Below are 22,063 nucleotides of genomic sequence, written 5' to 3' on the forward strand. Positions count from 1 at the left end.
GGGGGGGGGAAGGGGATGGGCCCCTCAGGTCGTGGGACCGGCCGACGGCCCTTCCCCCCGGCCAGCAGGAGCTGCTCAGAGGATGGAGCCGTCTGTAGTGGGGAAACTGAGTCTCAGGGAGGTTTTGACCCTCTCAAATCGTGAGTCAGGACCCTGCTGGAAGGGGACACCCTTTCTCACCGAGTTTCATGCTCGGGCGACGCGAGGGAGCCAAGCCACCTTCCTCTAAACAAGCTGGTCTGCAGCTCCCCTCCCCTTCCTGTAACCTCCGATGGCCACTTTGGGGTTGATGTGGGTCTGGAGAGCAGACGGGGTGTAACTGCTTTGTTTTGGGAGGGAAAATGCCCCTTGACTCCCCTCCTGTTCCCACCCATCAAGAGCACTACCTTCTCCGCGTGGAAAACCTGGTCCTCCCCTGCCCTGACACGGACGGCCTCAGTGCCAGGGGGCGTGGGGATAGCGAGCAGGCAGCAGCAAGGAATTTTGAGGGTTCAAAAGCACATTTTTTAAAACAAGAACCATTTTTTAAATATTTATTTTTGAGAGGGAGAGAGACAGAGTGCGAGTGAGGGAGGAGCAGAGAGAGGGAGACACAGAATCTGAAGCAGGTTCCAGTCGCTGAGCTGTCAGCACAGAGCCTGATGGGGGCTCGAACCCACAAACCGCGAGATCATGAGCTGAGCTGAAGTCAGACGCTTAACTGACTGACCCCCTGGGCGCCCCAGAAGTACATCCTTTACACGGATGGTCTGTTTCATCCGTTACGAATTTTGCAGGGGGAAGTGACTTGTAATAAATCTTCCAGGATGCTCTCACTCCTGGCCCACGGCCCTGACGCCTAATGTCCACGTTCTTACGTTACAGGAAAGTCTCTGTATGTGGAGAGATTACACAGCAAACTGACGATGAAGCTAAGAGGCGAAAAGGTGCCCCTTAAAGTTATCCGGCTGATTGACCCTCAGGTGGACGAGAACCAGGTGCTGCATTCCCTCCTGCCTTTCCTGAAGGCCCGCTATCAGACCAGACCCATGATATTCCACTTGGACGTGACCTCCTCGGTAAGCACCCTGGGGCTTCAGTCGGGGTTCCCCCGCGCCCCACCCTGCCTCCTCCGGGGGAAAGAATGTCCTCTTCCTCTACGTGTTGGTATTCAGTGTCACCGTGTGTGAGGACGGAGCACAACGGTCCCCGCGGCTGGGAGAATGGGCCGTCCTGCGTAGGCGCTCATTCACCTCCTGTTTCTGCCTTTAGGTGCAAACCGGACTCTGGGTGTTCATTTTCAAACTCCTCGTCCTGCAGTACTTAATGGATATAAACGGGAAAGTGTGGCTCCGGAACCCGTCCCATTTATACATCATTGAAATCCTGGAACGGACTCCAGCGCTGCCCAAGATGCCTTCCAAACGGGTGTGTACCGCAGGGCATTTTCACGTCTCTGCACCAGTAATCCCCCACCCCTGCCTTAGCGAAGCAGCTGAGTGCGGTGTCAGTAAAGTGCAATTGGTCTTTAAAACATTTTATTTATTTATTTATTTTTTCTGAGTGAGAGAGTGTGAGCAGGGGAGGGGCAGAGAGAGAGGGAGACACAGAATCCCAAGCAGCTCCAGGCTCTGAGCTGTCAGCACAGGGCCCGATGCGGGGCTGGAACCCATGAACAGTGAGATCATGACGTGAGCCAAAGTCAGATGCTTAACCGACTGAGCCACCCAGGCGCCCCTAAAATCATTTTTTAAAAATGTCTGAAATAAAACTCCAGTTATTAGGTCGCAGTGTCTTCCATTTGTATTGTTCAGTCCGGAATTCATGCTCTTTGTGTGAAATACCAGGAGTGCTCGGAATACAGTAAATTCGTCTGTTGGACACAGTCCATGTTTCTTAATTCCGGCTAAGGTAGGAAGGAGGGTTTTGTCATATACATTTCTTTTTCTTAGAGAGAGAGAGAGCATGTGCAAATGGGGGAAGGGCAGGGCGAGAGGGAGAGAGAGAATCTCAAGCAGGCCCTGTGTTCAGTGCAGAGCCCGACACGGGGCTCGGTCCCTCAACCCTGGGATCATGACCTGAGCTGAAATCAAAAGTCGGATGTTCAACCAACTGAACTGTCCGGGCGTCCCTGTGACATACACTTCTGAACAAAAGGGCATCTTGTACCCCTGTGCACACGCACATACATACGTGCTTAATAGAGATTTTGTCTCGGGAGGTTGGGTAGAAAAGGACTTAGCAATTGAGAAGGTAGTTCCCACAATGCCTCATCATACAAAAGAAAGCAGCTTGTGTACAAAGAAGTCTACAGAAATCAGTTTACATAAAGTGGTTTCTCATAAAGGTCCATCTAGTGCTGATCCCATGGAGGGTTAAGATGCAGAGATTTTTTTTTTTAAATTAAAAAAACTTTTTTAATGTTTTCATTTCTTTCTGAGAGAGAGAGAGAGAGACAGCATGAGCAGAGGAGGGTCAGAGAGAGAGGGAGACACAGAATCGGAAGCAGCTCCAGGCTCTGAGCTGTCAGCACAGAGCCCGTCGTGGGGCTTGAACCCACAAACCGTGAGATCATGACCTGGGCCGAAGTTGGACGCTCAACCAACTGAGCCCCCAGGCGCCCCTCAGAGGTGTTGTTTGGAAAGTGTAGTGTAAGCATTCTCTTTGTGTCTCCCCTTTCCAGAGTATGCATGGTCCCCAGTTCAATTTTCTCGACATCTTCCCAAAAGTCACCTGCCGGCCTCCCAAAGAAGTGATAGACATGGAGCTGAATCGCGAGGAGAGCTCCACAGACCCGGGGATGGACCAGAGAGTGTTCCAAAGCGAGACTTTCCAAAGGCCTTACCAGTACCTGAAACGGTTCCATGAGAAAGAAAACCTAGACTCGTTCCTGTACCAGGAAGGCTGTGTCGAAGGCACCCCTGAAGAATGCCTTCAGTATTTCCTGATTTACTGCGGGGTGATTAATCCGTCCTGGTCGGAACTCCGGAACTTCGCTGGTTTCCTGAATTACCAGCTCAGAGACTGTGAGGCCTCCCTCTTCTGCAACCCAACCATAACTGGAGACACACTGAGAGGCTTCAAGAACTTTGTGGTCACCTTCATGATCTTCATGGCGAGAGATTTCGCCACACCAACCCTTCACACGTCCGACCAGAGCCCGGGGAGGTACGCGGTCACCATGGATGGGGTCAGGGAAGAAGATCTAGCCCCTTTCACTCTCCGGAAGAAGTGGGAGTCTGAGCCTCACCCGTACGTGTTCTTCAACAGCGACCACACGTCCATGACATTCATAGGCTTCCACATCCAGCCCAACCAGAATGGCGGCCTTGACGCCGTGGAGCTCTCCAGTAGGAGGGTCATCAAGAGAAATGTCATGGAGATGGAGCTGTACCGGGGGCTGTTGCTCCAGAGGGTGCCCTTCAATGTTGACTTTGATCAGCTGCCCAGGCACGAGAAACTTGAAAGGCTCTGCCTGGCATTAGGGATCCAGTGGCCCATGGACCCCGATGAAACCTATGAGCTCACGATGGACAACATGCTGAAGATCCTTGCCATTGAGATGCGGTTTCGGTGCGGGATCCCCGTTATCATCATGGGAGAGACCGGCTGCGGGAAAACCAGGCTCATTAAATTCCTCAGCGACCTGCGGCGTGGGACCACCAAGGCTGAAACCATGAGGTTGGTCAAGGTCCACGGTGGGACGACAGCAGAGATGATCTACTCCAAAGTCCGCGAGGCGGAGGAACTTGCGCTCTTCAATAAGGAGCAGCATCAGCTGGACACCATCTTGTTCTTTGATGAAGCCAATACGACAGAAGCCATAAGCTGTATCAAGGAAGTCCTGTGTGATCGTACGGTGGACGGCCAGCCCCTGGCCAAGGACTCAGGCCTGCATATCATAGCTGCCTGCAACCCTTACCGGAAGCACTCGCAGGAGATGATCTGCCGTTTGGAGGCAGCCGGTTTGGGGTACAGGGTCAGTGCGGAGGACACGGCGGAGAGGCTTGGCTCCATCCCCCTCCGGCAGCTCGTGTACCGAGTGCACGCTCTGCCGCCGAGCCTCATCCCGCTGGTGTGGGACTTCGGACAGCTGAACAACACCGCCGAGAAGCTCTACATCCAACAGATCGTGCAGAGGCTGGTGGACTCCATCGGGGTGGACGAAACCCAGATCCGTGCCATCACAGAGGTGCTCTCTGCCTCGCAGGGTTTCATGAGGAAGAAAGGGAACGAGTGCAGTTTTGTCAGCCTCAGGGACGTGGAGCGCTGCGTCAAAGTTTTCACGTGGTTTTACGACCACAGCAAGATGCTCCTGTCAAAACTGGACGCCTTTCTCCGCGAGTCCGCCGTTGACCAAAACGACTTTGAGAGAGATCCCGTCCTCTGGTCCCTGGTGCTGGCCGTCGGGGTGTGCTATCACGCCTCGTTAGAGCAGAAGGAGTCGTACTGGAGAGCCATCTGCAGGCTCTTTCCGGAACCCTATAACGACAGCAAGGTTATTCTGGAGGAGATCACCCGAACGCAGGATCTTTTCCTGAATGGAGTGTCTTTGCGGAAAACCATTGCTAGGAACTTGGCTTTGAAAGAGAATGTCTTCATGATGGTCATCTGCATCGAGCTGAAGATTCCCCTCTTCCTGGTGGGGAAGCCCGGCAGCTCTAAATCTCTCGCCAAGACCATCGTGGCGGACGCCATGCAAGGCCCGGCGGCCCACTCAGACCTCTTCCGGAACCTGAAGCAGGTCCACCTGGTGTCGTTCCAGTGCAGCCCTCACTCTACCCCCCAGGGCATCATAAGCACCTTCAGGCAGTGTGCCCGTTTCCAGCAGGGGAAGGACCTAGAGCAGTATGTGTCCGTGGTGGTGTTGGACGAGGTTGGGCTGGCAGAAGACTCGCCCAAGATGCCCCTGAAGGCTCTGCACCCGCTGTTGGAATACGGATGCATTGAAGACGACCCCGCCCCCCACAAAAAGGTTGGCTTCATAGGCATTTCCAACTGGGCCCTGGACCCTGCCAAGATGAACCGGGGTATTTTCGTGTCGCGCGGCAGTCCCAACAAGAAGGAGCTCATAGAAAGCGCCAAGGGCATTTGTTCTTCAGAGCCCCTGGTTCAACAGAGGGTCCAGGGGTTCTTTGCACCCTTTGCCAGAGCCTATGAAACAGTGTGTAAGAAGCAAGACAAGGAGTTCTTCGGGCTCCGTGACTACTACAGCCTCATCAAAATGGTCTTTGCCAAGGCGAAGGCGGCTGATAAGGAGCCGTCCCCGCAAGACGTAGCACAGGCCGTCCTTCGCAACTTCAGCGGCAAAGATGACATCCACGCCCTGGACATTTTCACGGCCAACTTGCCTGAGGCGAAGTGCTCAGAGGAGGTCAGCACCCTACAGCTGATCAAGCAGAACATGTACGGAGACCTTCGGAGGGCGTCAGGCCGGGAGCTGGACGACTCCGAATCCCGCTACCTGCTCGTGCTGACCAGGAACTACGCGGCCCTGCAGGTCTTGCAGCAGACCTTCTTCAGCGACGACCAGCAGCCAGAGATCATTTTTGGTTCCAGCTTTCCCAGGGACCAGGAGTACACCCAGATCTGCAGAAACATCAACCGAGTGAAGATCTGCATGGAAACAGGCAAGATGGTGGTCCTGCTCAACCTCCAGAGCCTCTACGAGAGCCTCTACGACGCGCTCAACCAGTACTACGTCTACCTCGGAGGCCAGAAGTACGTGGACCTCGGTCTGGGCACCCACCGGGTCAAGTGTCGGGTCCACTCGGACTTCCGGTTGATCGTCATCGAAGAAAAGGATGTTGTCTACGAACATTTCCCCATCCCTCTCATTAACCGGCTGGAGAAGCACTACCTGGACATCAACACCGTCTTGGAGACGTGGCAGAAAAGCATCGTGGACGAACTCCAGTCCTGGGTGGAGAAATTCGTAGATGTGAAAGCAGAGCAGTTTGCAGCCGGACACAAATATAGCCCTTCTGAGGTCTTCATCGGCTACCACTCGGACGCGTGTGCTTCAGTGGTGCTGCAGGTCACGGAGAAGTTAGGCCACGGGGCCTTGACCGACGAGCTTTACCAGAAGGTGTCTGACGAGGCCAAGCTGATCCTGCTGGGCTGTGCCACGCCGGATGCTGTGGTTCGGCTGGGCGCTTCCTCCCTGGGCCTGTTCGCCGCCCAGGCGCTGGCTCGAGAATACTACCACACGCAGCACCATAGCTCCTTCGCGGACTTCCTCCAGGCCCAGCTGCGCACGGTGGATCCGGAGCGCCACGTCAGCTTCACGGAGGTGATGGTCTCTCTGTTATCCTTGTCCCCTTTCACACCGGAGGCCTTGGATCCCTCGTTCCCAGGATCCAGGGTTCTTTGCAAGGCAGTGCGTAGGATCATAAATGGATGAGTTGAGACTCTGGTTTCTCTCTGTGAAGCGGGAGAGACCCAGATGCTCAAAATAGTTCAAGCCAAGCGAGTCTTGAGTCCCTGTTTCCACGCAGCCCTCTGTGCTGATGGTAACGATATGTACCACGTTCGCTTCAGTAAATGAAGGGACACATTCGAGTGCCGAGCCGAGAGCACCGAGAATAGAAAGGCACCCGCCTTGTCCTTGGTCGGCACACAGTGTAACACTCGTGAATAGATCCCACTGACATCGAAAGACAGTGCTGTCCGTAGAGGCAGAGGGGGCCACACAGATCAGGGTATGAGGTCAGAGGACCTCAAGCTGATGACGAAGTGTGGCTGGGAAAGCATTAGAGGCACAGAGCCCGCTTGAGCAGAGGTGTCAAGGTGAGAAATAGGTCCAGGACTGGTCGCTGTGCAGCGTGAAGTTCAAGGATGCAAAGACCGAGAGACGGGGAAGAGACGCCATTGGAGACACTTGAGGGAGGGTCTCCTCAGTGACGCCGATGAGCTGGGTCTGCTGTAGGGACGGGAGAGATGGAGGAACGTGCGTTGAGATGTGTCCCCTTGCCTGGGGGAAGGAGGGAGAAACCCTGATAAAAGACTGTCAGAAAAGATAGGCCGGTCAGGAGACCGCTGGACCAGGGTAGTCGAGGAGAGGAGCAGGTGGACGGAATGGAGAAGTAGTTCGGATGTCAACTGGCAGAGCTTATGGCAGATTCTTTCAGGGGCTGTGGAAGACGGAGGGGCCTAGGGATGGGTCCCCAGATTATTCTTTGGATGACCGGAAGTCTGGGTAATCACAGTCCAGGAAGGAGCAACAGATGTTGATGGTAAATTCCATCTGGGACCGACTTTGATGCCCCTGAATCAGAGGCTCAGTGGCCGGGCGAGCCTGGAGCTGCGGGTTCCGGCGCTGCGCTGTCGGCACACCCACGGGGGGTGTTTTGGTTTGCTCTGTGCGGGTGTGGCCTGGTGTCAGGGGAATGGTTAAGAGCTGTGGGACGGAAGGGACACCATCCGTGTGAACTCCATCTGGAGGTTCCCAGCAAGACTGTGAGGAGAAATGGCAGCTGTGTTGAGCCCCAGGCGACCATCAGAACGTCCATTAGGGGCCAAGCGGGAGAGAGACTGGCGTCCAAGGAGACGTGAAGGCACCAGGCGACAGGATGGGTCTTCTCTCTAGTCATAGCTTCTGTTTGCCTCGTTTGTAAAAACTCCGGGTTTGGATTCTTTTCTGTGTACCAACTGCCCAGTGCATGCCGAGCCCATAGAAGGGATTTGCTAAACATCCTCGCGTTTCTAGGACCTAAACCCAGCAGGCCTGGAAGCCTGCCCTCGAATTCTCTCAAATACTTTGCATCTCCTGACTTTGTAGATCACCACCTTCTCCAGACTGCTGACCAGCCGTGACTGCGAAGAAATTTTGGAATCAGGAGGGAAGGACGGGGTCCTGAAGCCCATGATCCTATCTCTGCAGCAGTTCGACACCGAGTGCTCATTCCTCAGAGAAGTCCAGTGAGGCTCCGCCCTTCCGCCCTGTCCCCGGCCCCCCGCCCCCCTGCCCTGGCCGCTTGGCGCTTCACCCACACAGCTACAGAGACCACCAGGCTCTCACCAGCACTGGGTCATGAAGACCGAAGACATGTGACTGCACGGGGTGGTGGTTCGATACTCCAGTGCCCCCTCGTCTCTGCCGCCCTTTGCGTGGGCATCCTCGGGGCGGGGGGGGGGCGTCCTTTCGTCTCACTAGGGAAGCATTTCCGGGGGGTTACGTGCTCTCCCCTGGCTTGTCCACTCGCACAAGGAGAACCTCACCTGAGTCACTCTTGGTCATCTTCTATTTCCCATCAGTCCTGGGGAGTTTTATCGCCCGTTTCTTAGGGCGGATACTTTCCTTTTTCTTTCAGAAACTGCTTAACCGATGCAGCCAGGTGTAAAATCCTCATTATTCAAACGGATTTTGAAGATGGAGTCCGTAGTGCTCAGCTCATTGCTTCAGCTAAGTAGGTGTTTGGTATTTTTCTCAGAAATGACCTAGAGAGCCCAGGTTTTATTCAGGAGTTCCTTAAGAATGTCTTCCCTGAAAACAGGATAGTGTGAAGTTAACAAGAAAACAAAAATTAAAAGGTTCTCACTTTCATTCCCTACAGAATGTGGGCTAGAGAAAAAGCTATAAAGGGCAACAATGGTAAATTGTCAAGAAGTGTAAATAATAGAGTATTAGTAGGATATTAAAGAATGTCCTGGAGGGGTCCCTGGGTGGCTCAGTTGGCCAAGCAGCCAACTCTTGATCTCGGCTCAGGTCATGATCTCACAGTTCATAGGTTCAAGTCCCAAGTTGGGCTCTATGCCGACAGCACAGAGGCTGCTTGGGATTCTCCCTCTCTCTTCTCTCTCTCTCTCCACCTCTCCCCCGTTTGTGGGTGCATTCTTTCTCTCAAATAAATAAGTAAATAGACTTAAAAAAAAAAAAGAGTATCCTGGAAATACATGTCTGTAGGCATGTCTTGGTAATTTTTCATTTTAAATGACATGATTAAAAATTTTTTTAATGTTAATTTTTTTATTAAAAAAATTTTTTTAAATGTTTTATTTATTTCTGAGAAACAGAGGGTCAGAGAGAGAGGGAGGCACAAAATCCGGAACAGGCTCCAGGCTCTAAGCTGTCAGCACCGAGCCTGATGTGGGGCTCAAACCCACGAACTGTGAGATCACGACCTGAGCTGAAATCAGATGCTCAACTGACTGAGCCCCCTCCCCGGGCTCCCCTAAATTACATGGTTTGAATGTGTCGCAAGTTCAATGGCAATTGTGGCATATAGAAGCTTTCTATATTTATTAGACATTTTTGTGGTATTAGTATAGGGGAAATCTGGTACTTCTAGAATTAACTGTGTTTCTCTTACTATTTAAGTTAGGGGGAAGGTGATTTCTGTGTTTGGAAAACTCATTTGATAGCACGGTTGTGGGTTCACAGAACCCGGTTTCTCAAGATGGAGAGTTCAGCCAGCCTCACCCTTAGCAGCCTCCGAGCAGGCCCATCGAGGGTCCCGAGAACGGGCTCCCGGTCAATACGGAGACGGCACTTCTAAGCAGGACTCGGGAGCGGGGAGGAGAGCGCTCCTGCTGGGTCGGAGCCTGGAGGGCACACGGGCAGAAGGGCACGAAACGTATCTAAAGCTAACAAGACATGATGGGGCGCCTGGGGGCTCAGTCGGTTGAGCGTCCCATTTCGGCTCAGGTCACGATGTCACAGTTGGTGGGTTCGAGCCCCGCGTCGGGCTCTGTGCTGACAGCTCGGAGCCTGGAGCCGCTTCAGATTCTGTGTCTCCCTCCCTCTCTGCCCCTCCCCTGTCTGTTCTCTCTCTCTCTCTCAAAATTAAGTAAACATTTGAAAATAAATAAATAAATAAATAAGCCTAAATAGACGTAAGATTGAACCTGACTGCTCACGGGAGCGGTCAGCCGCTTCCACAACGTTGGCTTTGTTTGCTTGCTTGGGTTTTTTTGGTTTTGTTTTGACTTGGTTTGTCTTCGCTTGTTTGTTTTAAAACAGGTATTCTGCCATAAATGAAATCAACAAGATACAAGGAAATGAGGACTGCATCTTGGTCTATTTCATCACAAAACTGTCTCGGATAGAGAGCGGGGCGTCCTTCGTGGGATTCCACGGGGGTAGGAGGGAGATAGCAGCGAATATGCTTGCTTATACAGTGTGTGAGCTCTCCCTGATTTGCTCCGGGGGTGTCCAGTTCTGGGATCAGAGCACTGGTGTGAATCTCAGCAAGATTTGTGTCCGATGCAGTTAATTTTCTTAACCCCTTTTGTTGTTAAGAAACACAGGTCTCTGGGCCCATCTACTAGTCAGTAGGCAAACACTGGGTTAGTCTCTCTGCTCCCTTGCCTTTTATTACACGGAGCCCAGAGAAGACACTCCAAAGTGGCATTGGAAGCACGGATACTTTGGGCCTGTTTCGGGGTGGGGGGGAAGGGAATGCTATCTTAAGCCTCTCTTTTTCCTCTGAGGAATGGGTCGCCAATTATTTCATGTATAAGAAAATTGGTATCCTAGGAATTGACAAATAACAGTTTATGTTAGAGTCGTCCTGCATAACGAGAGGTAAATCTTGCCAGTTTCCCTCACTCCTTTACTAGCTGTGGTGCAGTAAGTATACTAAAAACTATAAAAAGAATAAAAAACCGGGGTGCCTCGGTCAGTTAGACATCCGACTCTTGGTTTCGGCTTAGGTCATGATATCGGAGTTTGTGAGATCGAGCCCCACGTTGGACTCTGTTCTGACATTGCAAAGCCTGCTTAGGATTCTCTCTCCCTCTCTCTCTCCCTCTCCCTCTTTCTCTCTCTCTTCTCCTCCCCTGCTCATATACTCTGTGTCTCTCTCAAAATAAATAAACTTAAAAAAAAATCAAAAACCTTCAGATTCCCTTTACAAAAAGGCAGCTGTTTTCATTCTTACGACTGATGTTTGTAACAGTCGTTGGCCTAGATGACAGAGTCAGGCGGCTTCCGCGTGTGATCCAGAGTCTGGACTGAAGGGTAGAGTCATTCAGCAGCAGGTGTATTTAAAAAAAATTTTTTAATGTTTATTTATTTTTGAGAGAGAGGGAGAGAGCACAAACGGGGGAGGAGCAGAGAGAGAGGGAGACACAGAATCCAAAGCAGACTCCAGGCTCTGGGCTATCAGCACAGAGCCTGACGCGGGGCTCGAAGTCACAGACCACAAGATCATGACCTGAGCCGAAGTCGGATGCTTAACCGACTGATCCCCCCGGGCGCCCCTCAGCAGCAGTGTATTTAAACATCAGGACCTGTGGTGTGTCCCTGCTCATGGCGGACCAGAGGACACTAGGAAAGCGTGGCGGCGTTCTCAGTGCCTTTACCCCTCACAGGGCTGTGGCAGTCTGTGCACATTGACGACCTCCACAAGTCCACGGCCCTGGTTTCGGATGTGACCAAGTTGCAGGACGTGACCATCAGCCAGCTGTTCAAGCCAGAAGAGGACGCCGAGTGTAAGTCGGGAGGAGCCTTTGGGGGGACGAGGGTGGGCCAGTCGGAGTGGTGACCAGGGGCACGGAGGCGCAGGGAGGTGCAAGGCTGCCCTCTCATCCCCGTCGAGTTCCCGCACCTGCCACGTTGGGGGATGAGCCCCAGAGCACCGTCCGCTGCTTCCGAGGTCAGCGTGCCCCCGTGGGGAGTGGGTCATCGTGGATGCGCCGGGCTCTGAAGGGGGGCCTTTGCTGAGTGTCAGACTCACGTTGCAGGCGCCCCGTGTTGGCCGCACGAGCCCCAGATGGAAGGGAAGGTTGCTGCTGGTGGAGTCCATGGCCCGGCCTGTCGGAGGCTGGCCTGTGTGACCCACCGCAGGGGCGAGGGACCAGCCCGCCAGCAGCTCCCTTCCTCAGCAGCATGATCGCGCTTCTGTTGCAGTGGAGATGGGACACGGGGCCAGAGACAGCTCTGAGGAGCCGATGGAAATCGAGGCTGCCGACGGGTCAGGGGAGGCGATGGGGACGGACCTCGGGATGGACGACTCGGAGGCGACGGGCAGTGCAGAGCAGGGCAGGAGCCAGGTGAGTTCTGGGTCTTTCTAGTTCTCCCCGGACGCCAGGCTACCCCTCGGGCGGTTACCCCGTCTCCCGGAGTCCAGGCTCACGGTCAGGGCGGGATCCGACCCGGCTGAGTCCCTGGGCGCCCAGGGCCCCCGACTCTTGAGGGCCGGAGCGGGGAGGCCTGACAGCCCCTGTGACGCGGGCAGATCGTGGACATGCTGAGGAGCTGCATACAGGGTGCGGTGGGCATGCTCCGTGACCAGGACGGCCGTCAGCGCAGCGTGCGGAGAGTGGAGGTTCTCCTCAGCCTCCTGGACGACGACGACCAGGTCAAAGGTACGGAGCCCCGGGGGCGTGGCCGTCACCCCTGCGGTCCCCAGGCCACGTGGAGGCTGCAGGTGCAGCGGGGACCCCAGCACACTTCCCGATTCCCACCCGAGACCCTGGGGCCGCGGGACGCCAGCTGCTCGGTGCCCGTGGGTGATGCCCCAGGGGTGCGTCCTCTGCTTCTCCGCAGCCGCGTTCTTGCGGGTGTGCAGGGCACGCCTCTACGCGCTCCTAAAGCAACAGGAAGACCAGTGCCTGTTCAACACGAAGGCGTGGGTGACCCGGGAGGCCAGGAACCAGGATGCTCTCCAGGAGGCGGGCACGTTCAGGTACTGAGGGGGGCCAGGCGGGCCCCGGCCGTGGACGCTCGCCCGCGCTTCATCCAAAAGCTCCGAGCGGTTCGCAGCAGCCACTTGTTTTCCCCAAAAGGGGCATGACGGTCCGGGTGGAGGTTAGACGGGGCTTGCTGGACCCCCGTCTCCTCTTCTGTGTGTCCCTGTTCTGTCATGACAACAGCAAACTTACAAAAGTAGAAGTGTGTCCCCGCAGGGCGTGTGTGTCCCCGCAGGGCTGTGTGTGTCACCCAGGGCGTGTGTGTCCCCGCGGGTCAGGACGTGTGTCCCCGCAGGGCTGTGTGTGTCCCCGCAGGGCTGTGTGTGTCACCCAGGGCGTGTGTGTCCCCTCGGGTCAGGACGTGTGTCCCCGCAGGGCTGTGTGTGTCCCCCAGGGTGTGTGTGTCCCCGCAGGACGTGTGACCCCGCAGGGCTGTGTGTGTCCCCGCAGGGCAGTGTGACCCCGCGGGTCAGGACGTGTGACCCCGCAGGGTGTAAGCCGGACCAGCGGGGTCGCCCGCAGAAGTGGCTGCTGTTTTAGGCTCCGGGGAAGGGCACAGGCAGGGATGGAAGGGAATGATTTTCCCAGGCCTGCTGCTTAGTCGAAGTCATTTGATAATGACAAACGTGGGTCTGGGAGTGTTCACGTATCGCCTGTGGGCCTTTTTCCATGAAACCTGGACCCTTTTCTCAGGACTAAGCCAAGTCACCCGCTGTCGTGGAGGGGGTGGGACACAGTGCGTCCCGCAGGGAAGGTTCAGCCGCCCGGGTCTGCAGGTCCTCTGAGGCCAGTCACACGTCACTGTGGCCCCGCTTCTCGCCTCTGAAGGAACGTTCAGCTCATCTGAGCTCATACAGGCCCCGTCTTCCCCAGGCATGATCGCTGTGGCCTCGGGGACCCTGCCTCTGTGTGACCGGCCGGCGGGAAATGTGGGAGCCCTGAGTCCTGGTGCTGCTTTCATTGCTCTGGGGGGAGGTTCCTGCTTCTAATTTTTTCTCTAGTTATTCTTCATTTCTTTCCCACTTTTACTTTCTGAGTAAGGAATTATATAATATCAGGTATTAGTTTAGATCATTTCTCTTGGTTACTCCTTACAGATAAAATTAAAAAAAATTTTTTAATGTCTATTAATTTTTGAGAAAGAGAGACAGATAGAGTGTGAGCAGGGGAGGGGCAGAGAGAGTGGGGGACACAGAATCCAAAGCAGCTCCAGGCTCCGAGCTGTCAGCACAGAACCCGACACGGGGCTTGAACCCATGGACCGTGAGGTCATGACCTGAGCTGAAGTCAGACGCTCAACTGCCTGAGCCCCCCAGGCGCCCCTCTTCCTTCTTTTTAAAATGGAGCCTTACTTTCTCTCCCCAACATTAGCCACCTAGTAGTAGATTCCTTGCGGTGTGTTACAGAGTTCATGATTATGTGTAAACATCATCATAACAAGTACAGCAAAGCTGGCGCGAGCAGGGAGATGAGGGTACAAATGTAAACACCCTTGGGTCCAACGAACACAGACATCAGTAAAACCTTGTTCTAAAGAATCACGTACTTTCCTGTTTAACTTGACCTGGAACACATTTATTTTGCCCTGTGCTTTATTATTTTCTCCCTCCAGCTGTTGTCGTGTTCTTAAAATAGCGTTTAGTTTTTCCCCCAAATGAACACGGTCCCTATTTTCTTTAGAGATCCTAGGTGCCTTGCTCTGGGGAAGAAGCTATATAACAAAACACAACAGATGCTTCTTGACCTCTTCAGGCACCTGATTTGATGTAGAATTAAGGTCCATTCCGGTCCTGCCTCCAGTCCATTTCTTTTTTTTTTTTTTAATTTTTTTTAATGTTTTATTTATTTCTAGGAGAGAGAGAGAGAGACAGCGTGAGCAGGGGAGGGTCAGAGAGAGAGGGAGTCACAGACTGAAACAGGCTCCAGGCTCCGAGCTGGCAGTCAGCACAGAGCCCGACGCGGGGCTCGAACCCACGAACCGCGAGATCATGACCTAAGCGAAAGTCGGACGCTTAACCGACTGAGCCACCCAGGCGCCCCGCCTCCAGTCCATTTCTACTTGTGAATTTTTCTGCAGGTACTTAACAACGATGGGAGTTTTCATTTATCACCAGAGCTGTGCTGTTGGATTGTAGACCAGATGTCCTGTGACTCTGGAGCCCAGTGTCACCAGGACAGAGCCGTCCCGCCCGCTGCTCTGTGCCTGTTGAGCCGGAACGCGGTCTTCTGTCTCCCCGCTGCAGGCACACCCTCTGGAAGCGGGTCCAAGGCATCGTGACCCCCCTCCTGGCGAGCATGGTGTCTGTCCTCGACATAGACAGCAACCTCGAGCTCCTGATCACGCCAGACGCTCCATCCTGGACGAGAGACCTTTGGATGTTTATTTTCCGTGACATCAAGCTTCTGAACATTCCTCTTGTGACAAATGATATGAGGTGAATAGGAGGGAAGGGGAAAATAAGGCCACTGCCGTCTTCATACGCTCATCCGAGAAGTTGCTGGGGTGTGGGCGTGGACTTCAGAATCACATTTACGTGCTGGATCTGGGGCGCCTGGCTGGCTCCTGTCGGTTGAGNTGTGAGATCATGACCTAAGCGAAAGTCGGACGCTTAACCGACTAAGCCACCCAGGCGCCCCTTGAGTGTCCCACTCTTGAGGTCAGCTCAGGTCATGATCTCCCAGTTCCTGGGATCGAGCCCCAAGTCAGGCTGTGGAGCCTCCTTAAGATTCTCTCTCCTTCTGCCCCAGCCCTGCTCACGTGTGCATGCCCTCTCTCTAAAGTTAAAAATTAAACAACTGAATGCTGGGTCTGTTCGCAGCCTAAGGGTGATGGCATTGCTGTAACAAACGGGGGGTTTGAAAGTTCTGAGAATTCCTAGTTTCACCCCCTTCCTCACGGCCGTGCTTTCAGAGCTCCCTCCAAGGCAAAACGGCCGGCTTTGGCCTCTTCCGAACTGGAGAGGCTGTGCTTCGGAGAGCCCTGAGATCTGTCCCTCGCTCCGTGGTGGGAGCCACACACCCTCCCCCGGGCCTGCCCTTGCACAGCTCACTCCCAGCCGGCCTCCCAAAAGTTTCCTCTTTGGATCTCAGGGGCTTTGATTTTGGAGAGTGTGGGTGAATAAAGAATACGCGAGTGCGTGGGGTCCTGGATCTCGGGTGGAAACACTTGTTTAGACGACAGGGCACTGTCCGCCCTGAGGGAAAGGGTCGCATCTGACGAGCCACGTTCTGTATGCGGAGGTAGAGGGCGAGGGGAGGTCCAGGCACCGCACGGCCCGGTCCCTCCGCAGACTTGGGGCAGCCTGCTTGACCCTTCCCAGCCTTGTTTCGTTGTTGTCTGTGACACAGAGATGACATATGGACATGCTTGAGTCCGTTCGTAACGGAAGCCCTGAGCTGTGGTCTGGGCCCGCGGGCCGTCCCCGTAGCCTTTTAGGCACCAGTGTCGTTGAGCATGGAGAGGAACTGGCATTAGTGCTGGGTCCTGTGTCTTGAGCAACGTCTCACGGACCCTTTGCCCGGCTGCAGGTCTAAAAGCGAGATGCCCTACGTCGTGGTGCAGAACTACATGGCGCCTCCCAAGGACGTCTCCAGCAGTGTCCCGTTTAGCTGGAGAATCAAAGACTATCTGGAGGAGCTGTGGGTGCAGGCTCAGTACATCACCGGAGCTGAAGGTGAGCCCCCAGGGATGCCACGAAACAGGACGTGTGCCGACACCCCGTCATAAGTGGGTCATTCCCGTTCGGAAGCTTCTGGACAGCTCAGGCATCAGGACTCAGGAGACGGCCCTAGCTGAGCCTTTCCCAACAGCATCAATGACCATAGTGGAATAGCTTTGTCCAAATCACGCGGTCAGTGTCCTTGGGAGCCACGCGGCTCCTTGACCTGCTGTCACAGGTCAAGTGGCCTGGCCAAAGGCATCCAGGGAAAACCAGGGATGACACATGCTTTGGAAAAGTCATCCTGCCGTCTTTCATGCATGAAGTTGTCTTTTCAACGTTTACTTATAGTATTGCCTATAGGTGAAGGGCGCCTGGGGGGCTTAGTCAGTTACACATCCAACTTTGGTCCCGGTCATGATTTCGCAGTCCGTGAGCTCGAGCCCCGCGTCGGGCTCTGTGCTGACAATTCGGAGCCTGGAGCTGCTTCGGATTCTGTCTCCCTCTCTCTCTGCCCCTCCCCTGCTCATGCTCTGTCTCTGTCTCTCTGTCCCTCAAAAATAAACATGAAAAAAAACCAAGTCAAGATACTTGAAGGTGAACTTCTGTAGGTAAGCGTTCTGCCTCGTTTTCGGGACGAACTGAATAGTCTGGGTCCCGAGGAAGTAGTATTCCCTGTCTCGAGGCCGTACCCGCCCTGAGCCTGCTTAGCGGTGCTGGTGTGTGGTCTGCAGGCTGGCACTTCACCACTAGGAGGCGCGTCTTCCCGGCATGAGCAGCCCGTGACCCCAGCCCCCCAAGAGCAGCTCTCTCCCTGCTGACCCACTTGGATCCTGGGGTTCCCAAGCACGATATGATCTGCTAGACATCAAACCTTCTCTGTCTCCGATCGTTTTACCCCTTTGGGGCCAGTGGGGCCGTGGGTGACTGGAACGGAATGTGTGTTCTGTCTTCGTCTCTTCCTCCTCTGGAGACTCGTCTGAAGGGTCTAGAAACGGCCATTAAATCACGCGGCCCCGACTCCCCTTTGCCGAGAGCTGCCCTTCAGCAGAGCCGCATCCCTCCCTGGGGCCCGCAGGCTAGGAGCCACGCCTCACGCTCTCCCTCCACGCCCTCTGTGCTTCCCCTCTGCAGGACTGCCGAAGAAGTTGGTGGAAGTCTTTCAGCAGACCCCTCTGGGCGGGTTTCTCGCTCAGCTCAGTGCAGAAGAAGAGGAGGACCTCTTTCTTGGCTACATAAAGGACTTCCTCCTCTTGACCATGAGAGCGTCCACATGGGAAGAACTGAAGGTAAGTGCTCGCTCGGGGGGAGGGGGGGGAACGTGGCCGGGCCGCACCCGGGGCCCCTGAACCACGGACGTTCCATTCACACAAGGAAGGCCTCCAATTTCCCTGTAACACCTTTTTATTTTTCACTTGTTTTACTTTTTTATTTTTTTATTTTATTAATTTTTAACACGTTTTCAAATGTGGAGTGTCTCTCAAAGAAAATTAGGTATATGTTTAACTGGCCACCGCAGCTAATAACTAACTCAAATTTCAGTGGACGTTAGGATACTGCTGATTACCTAGTGGGTTCGCACTTGAGTACGTAAAAGAGGAAAATGACCCATTTGAGGACGACATACTTATAACCAGCATGATTAAGGGCTAATAAAATATTCTTAGGAATCCCAGGGGCGCCTGGGTAGCTCCGTCAGGGGAGCATACGACTCTTGATCTCAGGGTCACGAGTTCGAGCCCCATGTTGGGTGTAGATGTTACTTAAAATATAAATGAAATATTCTTAGGAATCGATAAGAGAGTTTCCTAATTTTAAAAACTAAATGAAGCTTATAAACCAAGTATTAACAGAATAACTATACAGAGATCCAGAAAACATTAGAAAAACTATCCAGCCTCACTGGTAAGTCAACAAAACAAGAACGGTTTTTAGGTACTGTCTTTACCTGCCATATGGCAAGACTGGTGTTTTGGATTTTGGTTTTTGGTTTCTTTGAGAGGGAGGGAGAGACAGAGCTCGAGCAGAGGAGGGGCAGAGAGAGAGAGGGGGGTGCAGAATCCGAAGCAGCTCCAGGCTCTGAGCTGTCAGCACAGAGCCCAATGCGGGGCTCGAACCCACAAAACTGAGATCATGACCTGAGGTGAAAGATGTTTAGTGGACGGGGCCACCCAGGCGCCCCAAAACTGGTTTTTAACTGGACCCAGAATCAGCCCCCCACCCCTGTTGCAGACGGTGCTGCAAACCAGAACCAGCATGTGCTTCTGGAAAAGCCTGAAGGATTGGATCAAGAGCCTTAGAAAATTGAACTGGTGGTTTTGTCCTGGGGGTATTATCCGATGTGGACAAACGCGTTCTCCGTAGGAATGTTCCTTCCAGCTTTGTTTCTTAAAATGGGGGGGAAAATAGAAACCATTTAATCATCCGTAATTAAAAGTCAGACAATGGGGCGCCTGGGTGGCTTAGTCGGTTAAGCGTTCGACTTTCGCTCAGGTCATGATCTCGCGGTTCGTGGGTTCGAGCCCCGCGTCGGTGCTGACTGCCAGCTCAGAGCCTGGAGCCTGTTTCAGAGTCTGTGACTCCCTCTCTCTCTGACCCTCCCCTGCTCACGCTGTCTCTCTCTCTCTCCTAGAAATAAATAAAACATTAAAAAAAATTTTTTTTAAAAAGTCATAAATTACAGCCATCTGATTGGTGATTGGCTGTTTTAACGGGCGCACACATTCACAGTGGTGTTTTTCCAGCGTATTTAACAATGGAGAAATCTTCACAGCGTGATGTTAAGTGGGGAAAAAAATCAGAAATACGCCACGGTCGTGATTTGAGGACAAAATGGGGACAGGGTATGGATAGAAAGTGCCAACACGGGTGACACCACAGCGTGCCGAGGGACAGTCAGCGTGCGGGGCTTTTACGTTTTTCTTTGGTTATTTTGGAGCGGTTGGAATTTTCCACTGTGAAAACATTGCTTTGGGTTTGTTTCCCAGAGTGCACGTGGCACTAAAATCTCGTTTCTCACCCCAGATTTTGCAGGTGGCGCTGAGGTCCTGCATCTGTCAGCTGCAAGCGCAGAGGCCGCAGGAAAGGGTCTCCTTACCCTGGGTGCACATCGCTTATCAGCACTTCTGCAGCCGGCTGCAGAACTTCTCCAGAATCTTGACCATCTGCCCCCAGATCCTACAAATGTTACTCTACAACATCATGGGAACCACAAGGAACGACAGATTGGATGGACCTGAGCTGGTATGGCCTCTCCTGGGACGTTGTGTTCACGGTCAGGGCTTGGGCTTCATAGGGCGGGCGGAGGGCGGGGGCAGGAGGAGCTTGGGTGGNCCCGGGCCGTGTGCCCAGCGAACACATCTGACTGATGCTTCCCGTATCCCGGGACCAGAGAGGAGGAGGCCCCGAGCCTGCAACTGGAGACCACGTTGGGCTCACAGCCTGGACCTCTGGGCTCAGGACTTCGAGCAGCCGCAGGGGGCGCTGCTCAGTCGGGTTTGTTCTCTGTCCCCCCACCGCCTCCGCCAGACTCTGGATGCATTTGCGGCGATGGCCTGCACGGAGATGCTGACGAGGGACGTCCTGAAGCCCAGCCCCCAGGCCTGGCTGCAGCTGGTGAAGAGCCTGTCCATGCCGCTGGAGCTCCTGTGCTCGGACGGGTACCTGCAGAGCTGCGGGGGGATGGCCAGAGACGTCATCAGGGAGGTCAGGTGAGGCCAGGAGCCCGCCCCCCCAGCCCCTTTCCCACGGGCCGTGGGGTGCTTTCTCTCGCCACAGAAGAGGGTCCTTTCCTTACTCACCTGCTTCATGTCCGCTGAGCCTCTTTCGCCGCCAGGCATCGTGCCGGTGCTGGAGAAAACAGATGCCGGGGCATTCCGGGAGCACCCCGGGGGGCAGGGGGCCACAGAAAGGGGGGCAGATCCTGTGGTCCCCGCGGTCCCCGCAGGAGAAGTGCAGGCATGGGGGAGCAGCGGGAAGGGCGGCAGAGAGGGGATAAGCAGTCAGAGTAGGTGTCCCGGGGGCGCGTCCGCGCTGGCCTTCCAGGGTGAGGGGGCGCGTGGCCCCGAGTCTGTGGGAGGGCGCCGGGGACACGGAGGTGGCTGGGGGCCGGGAGCACGCCACAAAGGGCCCCTCCGGAGTCTTCTGTCTGCCTTCACCGCACCCCGTCCTTGGATCCCTGCCTGTGCCCGGGTCCTGGGGTCTCGGGTGCCTTTGTCACAGCCCAGGGTCCGCCCGCCCTTACAGAACCCAGTGGAACCGCATTTTCCCCGTGGCCCTGTTCGTGGAACACGTGCTTCTGGGGATCGAGAGCCAGATCCCTGAGCTGCGCGAGCTGGTGACAGAGCACGTCTTCCTGCTGAACAAGGTGAGCTGGTGCCCTTCCCGGGTCGCGGGAGCGTCACCTGCCCTCCCGGCAGGGTGACCTTCCTCCAGCCCTGTGCTGGCCTTGCCTGGAGGTGCGGGGGGCGCGATCTCCCCACAGCGGCCGTTAAGCCGTGTGTTCAGTGGTCTGATCGTCTGAGCGCCGGGTCAGGGCGCACCGTGCAGGCACCGCGGCCGGAGTGCAGACAGGCGGGGACGTGCCCTCCAGCCTGTCGGGGGCTGAGGGCTGGGCTCCCCGCAGGCGTCCAGGCCTCCAGGCCCGGCGCAGCCCAGCAGCGGGGTCCGCGGGGTCAGCGCCCTCCGCGGCGTCAGGAAGTCGGGTTTGCGGGAGAACACCACGGGGCTGTGGCCCTTCCGGCTGGGTGCTGTGGGGGGACCCGGGGAGCTGGAAGCCCCTGGGCCTCCGCCACGTGGCCCCCTTTGTAGAGTTAGGGACGCTCAGGACAGTGCTCCTGTGGGAAGAGCCACTGTCTCCGCGGCCACGTGCCCAGCGGAAGGTGGGCTCTGCCTTGGCGACCCCGGGAGCTTCGCACGAACGCACCTGACGGCGCCGGCTGTCCAGGCTTTGACGTGCGGGCCGCACGCTCCGAGGAGGGTGGGTATTGGCGGCAGAAACGAAGCGCGAGCTGACGTCCCTCTCGTAGGACAAGTGGGAGCCGCGGCAGCGGGCCGCTCCCCCGCATCAGGAGCCCCCCTCCTCCGTGCTGTCCCTCAGTCATTCTCACTGTACGACCTCCCTGCACTGCGCCGTCTGAGCAGGCTGTTCCTGCCGTCGCCACAGGCTGTTTTAAGAGCACAGCCCGGAATATATATGCCCCCTGCTTGAGGTCGCAGCTGACCGTGCTGGGCGTGGTCACGGCCCCCCTGGCCCCTGCTGCTACTGGGGAAAGAACTCTAGGAAACACTGGCCTCCGCCACCCCTGCAGGGGGCAGGCGTGCGTGACGCCCTTCCTCCCGCACAGAGGCCAGTCCCGCGTGGTCCCTAGTGGCCAGGTGACCCTCGAGCTGAGAGATGAGTCATCTGGCCCCTGGGCTTTATCAGGCCCGACATGTGGGGCGACAGTCCTCAAAAACTTAGTGGTTTTCCGGCTGGTTTTTTTCCGGTCACATCCCTGTGTGAGTGACCGCCGGCCAGAGGTCTTCGCTAATTCACTTTCACACCTGAAGCCTCTTGGGTTTGTGGCCTCAGGCTCTGCTCTTCCCCTCCAAGGACAGCCTGAGGCCACTCGCATGGCCTGGAAGGCTGGCCCCCGTGGTCTGGCCGGAAGAAAGCCTTAACCGGGAAAGGCACGGGGCCTCGACCTCTCTCTTCCAGCGAGGCTGCCCTAGAGTTAGCCTGCGCTAGGTCCACACAGCCTCCCACAGGCCCCTGGTAAAAGCTGTAAAAAGGTGGATATTCTGAGTTTTCT

The 22,063-nt window shown here is 55.2% G+C and overlaps 1 protein-coding gene across 2 annotated transcripts in view; it reads left to right on the top strand.

The window, feature by feature from the left end:
• Positions 1-22,063, top strand: part of RNF213 (ring finger protein 213) — a 103,082-nt gene that overhangs the window by 55,314 nt on the left and 25,705 nt on the right. For both annotated transcript variants that reach the window (XM_077755262.1, XM_077755267.1), the window contains 16 exons: positions 865-1,058; positions 1,252-1,407; positions 2,663-6,271; positions 7,760-7,899; positions 8,292-8,387; positions 9,941-10,059; positions 11,293-11,412; positions 11,831-11,973; positions 12,159-12,288; positions 12,470-12,608; positions 14,856-15,047; positions 16,141-16,286; positions 17,406-17,560; positions 19,296-19,514; positions 19,800-19,981; positions 20,517-20,637. In XM_077755262.1, the coding sequence (XP_077611388.1) occupies positions 865-1,058; positions 1,252-1,407; positions 2,663-6,271; positions 7,760-7,899; positions 8,292-8,387; positions 9,941-10,059; positions 11,293-11,412; positions 11,831-11,973; positions 12,159-12,288; positions 12,470-12,608; positions 14,856-15,047; positions 16,141-16,286; positions 17,406-17,560; positions 19,296-19,514; positions 19,800-19,981; positions 20,517-20,637 (5,861 nt within the window). The remainder of the gene's footprint in view (positions 1-864; positions 1,059-1,251; positions 1,408-2,662; positions 6,272-7,759; positions 7,900-8,291; positions 8,388-9,940; positions 10,060-11,292; positions 11,413-11,830; positions 11,974-12,158; positions 12,289-12,469; positions 12,609-14,855; positions 15,048-16,140; positions 16,287-17,405; positions 17,561-19,295; positions 19,515-19,799; positions 19,982-20,516; positions 20,638-22,063) is intronic.

Source organism: Crocuta crocuta, unplaced genomic scaffold, assembly GCF_008692635.1.
Source record: "Crocuta crocuta isolate KB4526 unplaced genomic scaffold, BGI_CrCroc_1.0 scaffold50, whole genome shotgun sequence".
NCBI lineage: Eukaryota > Metazoa > Chordata > Mammalia > Carnivora > Hyaenidae > Crocuta > Crocuta crocuta.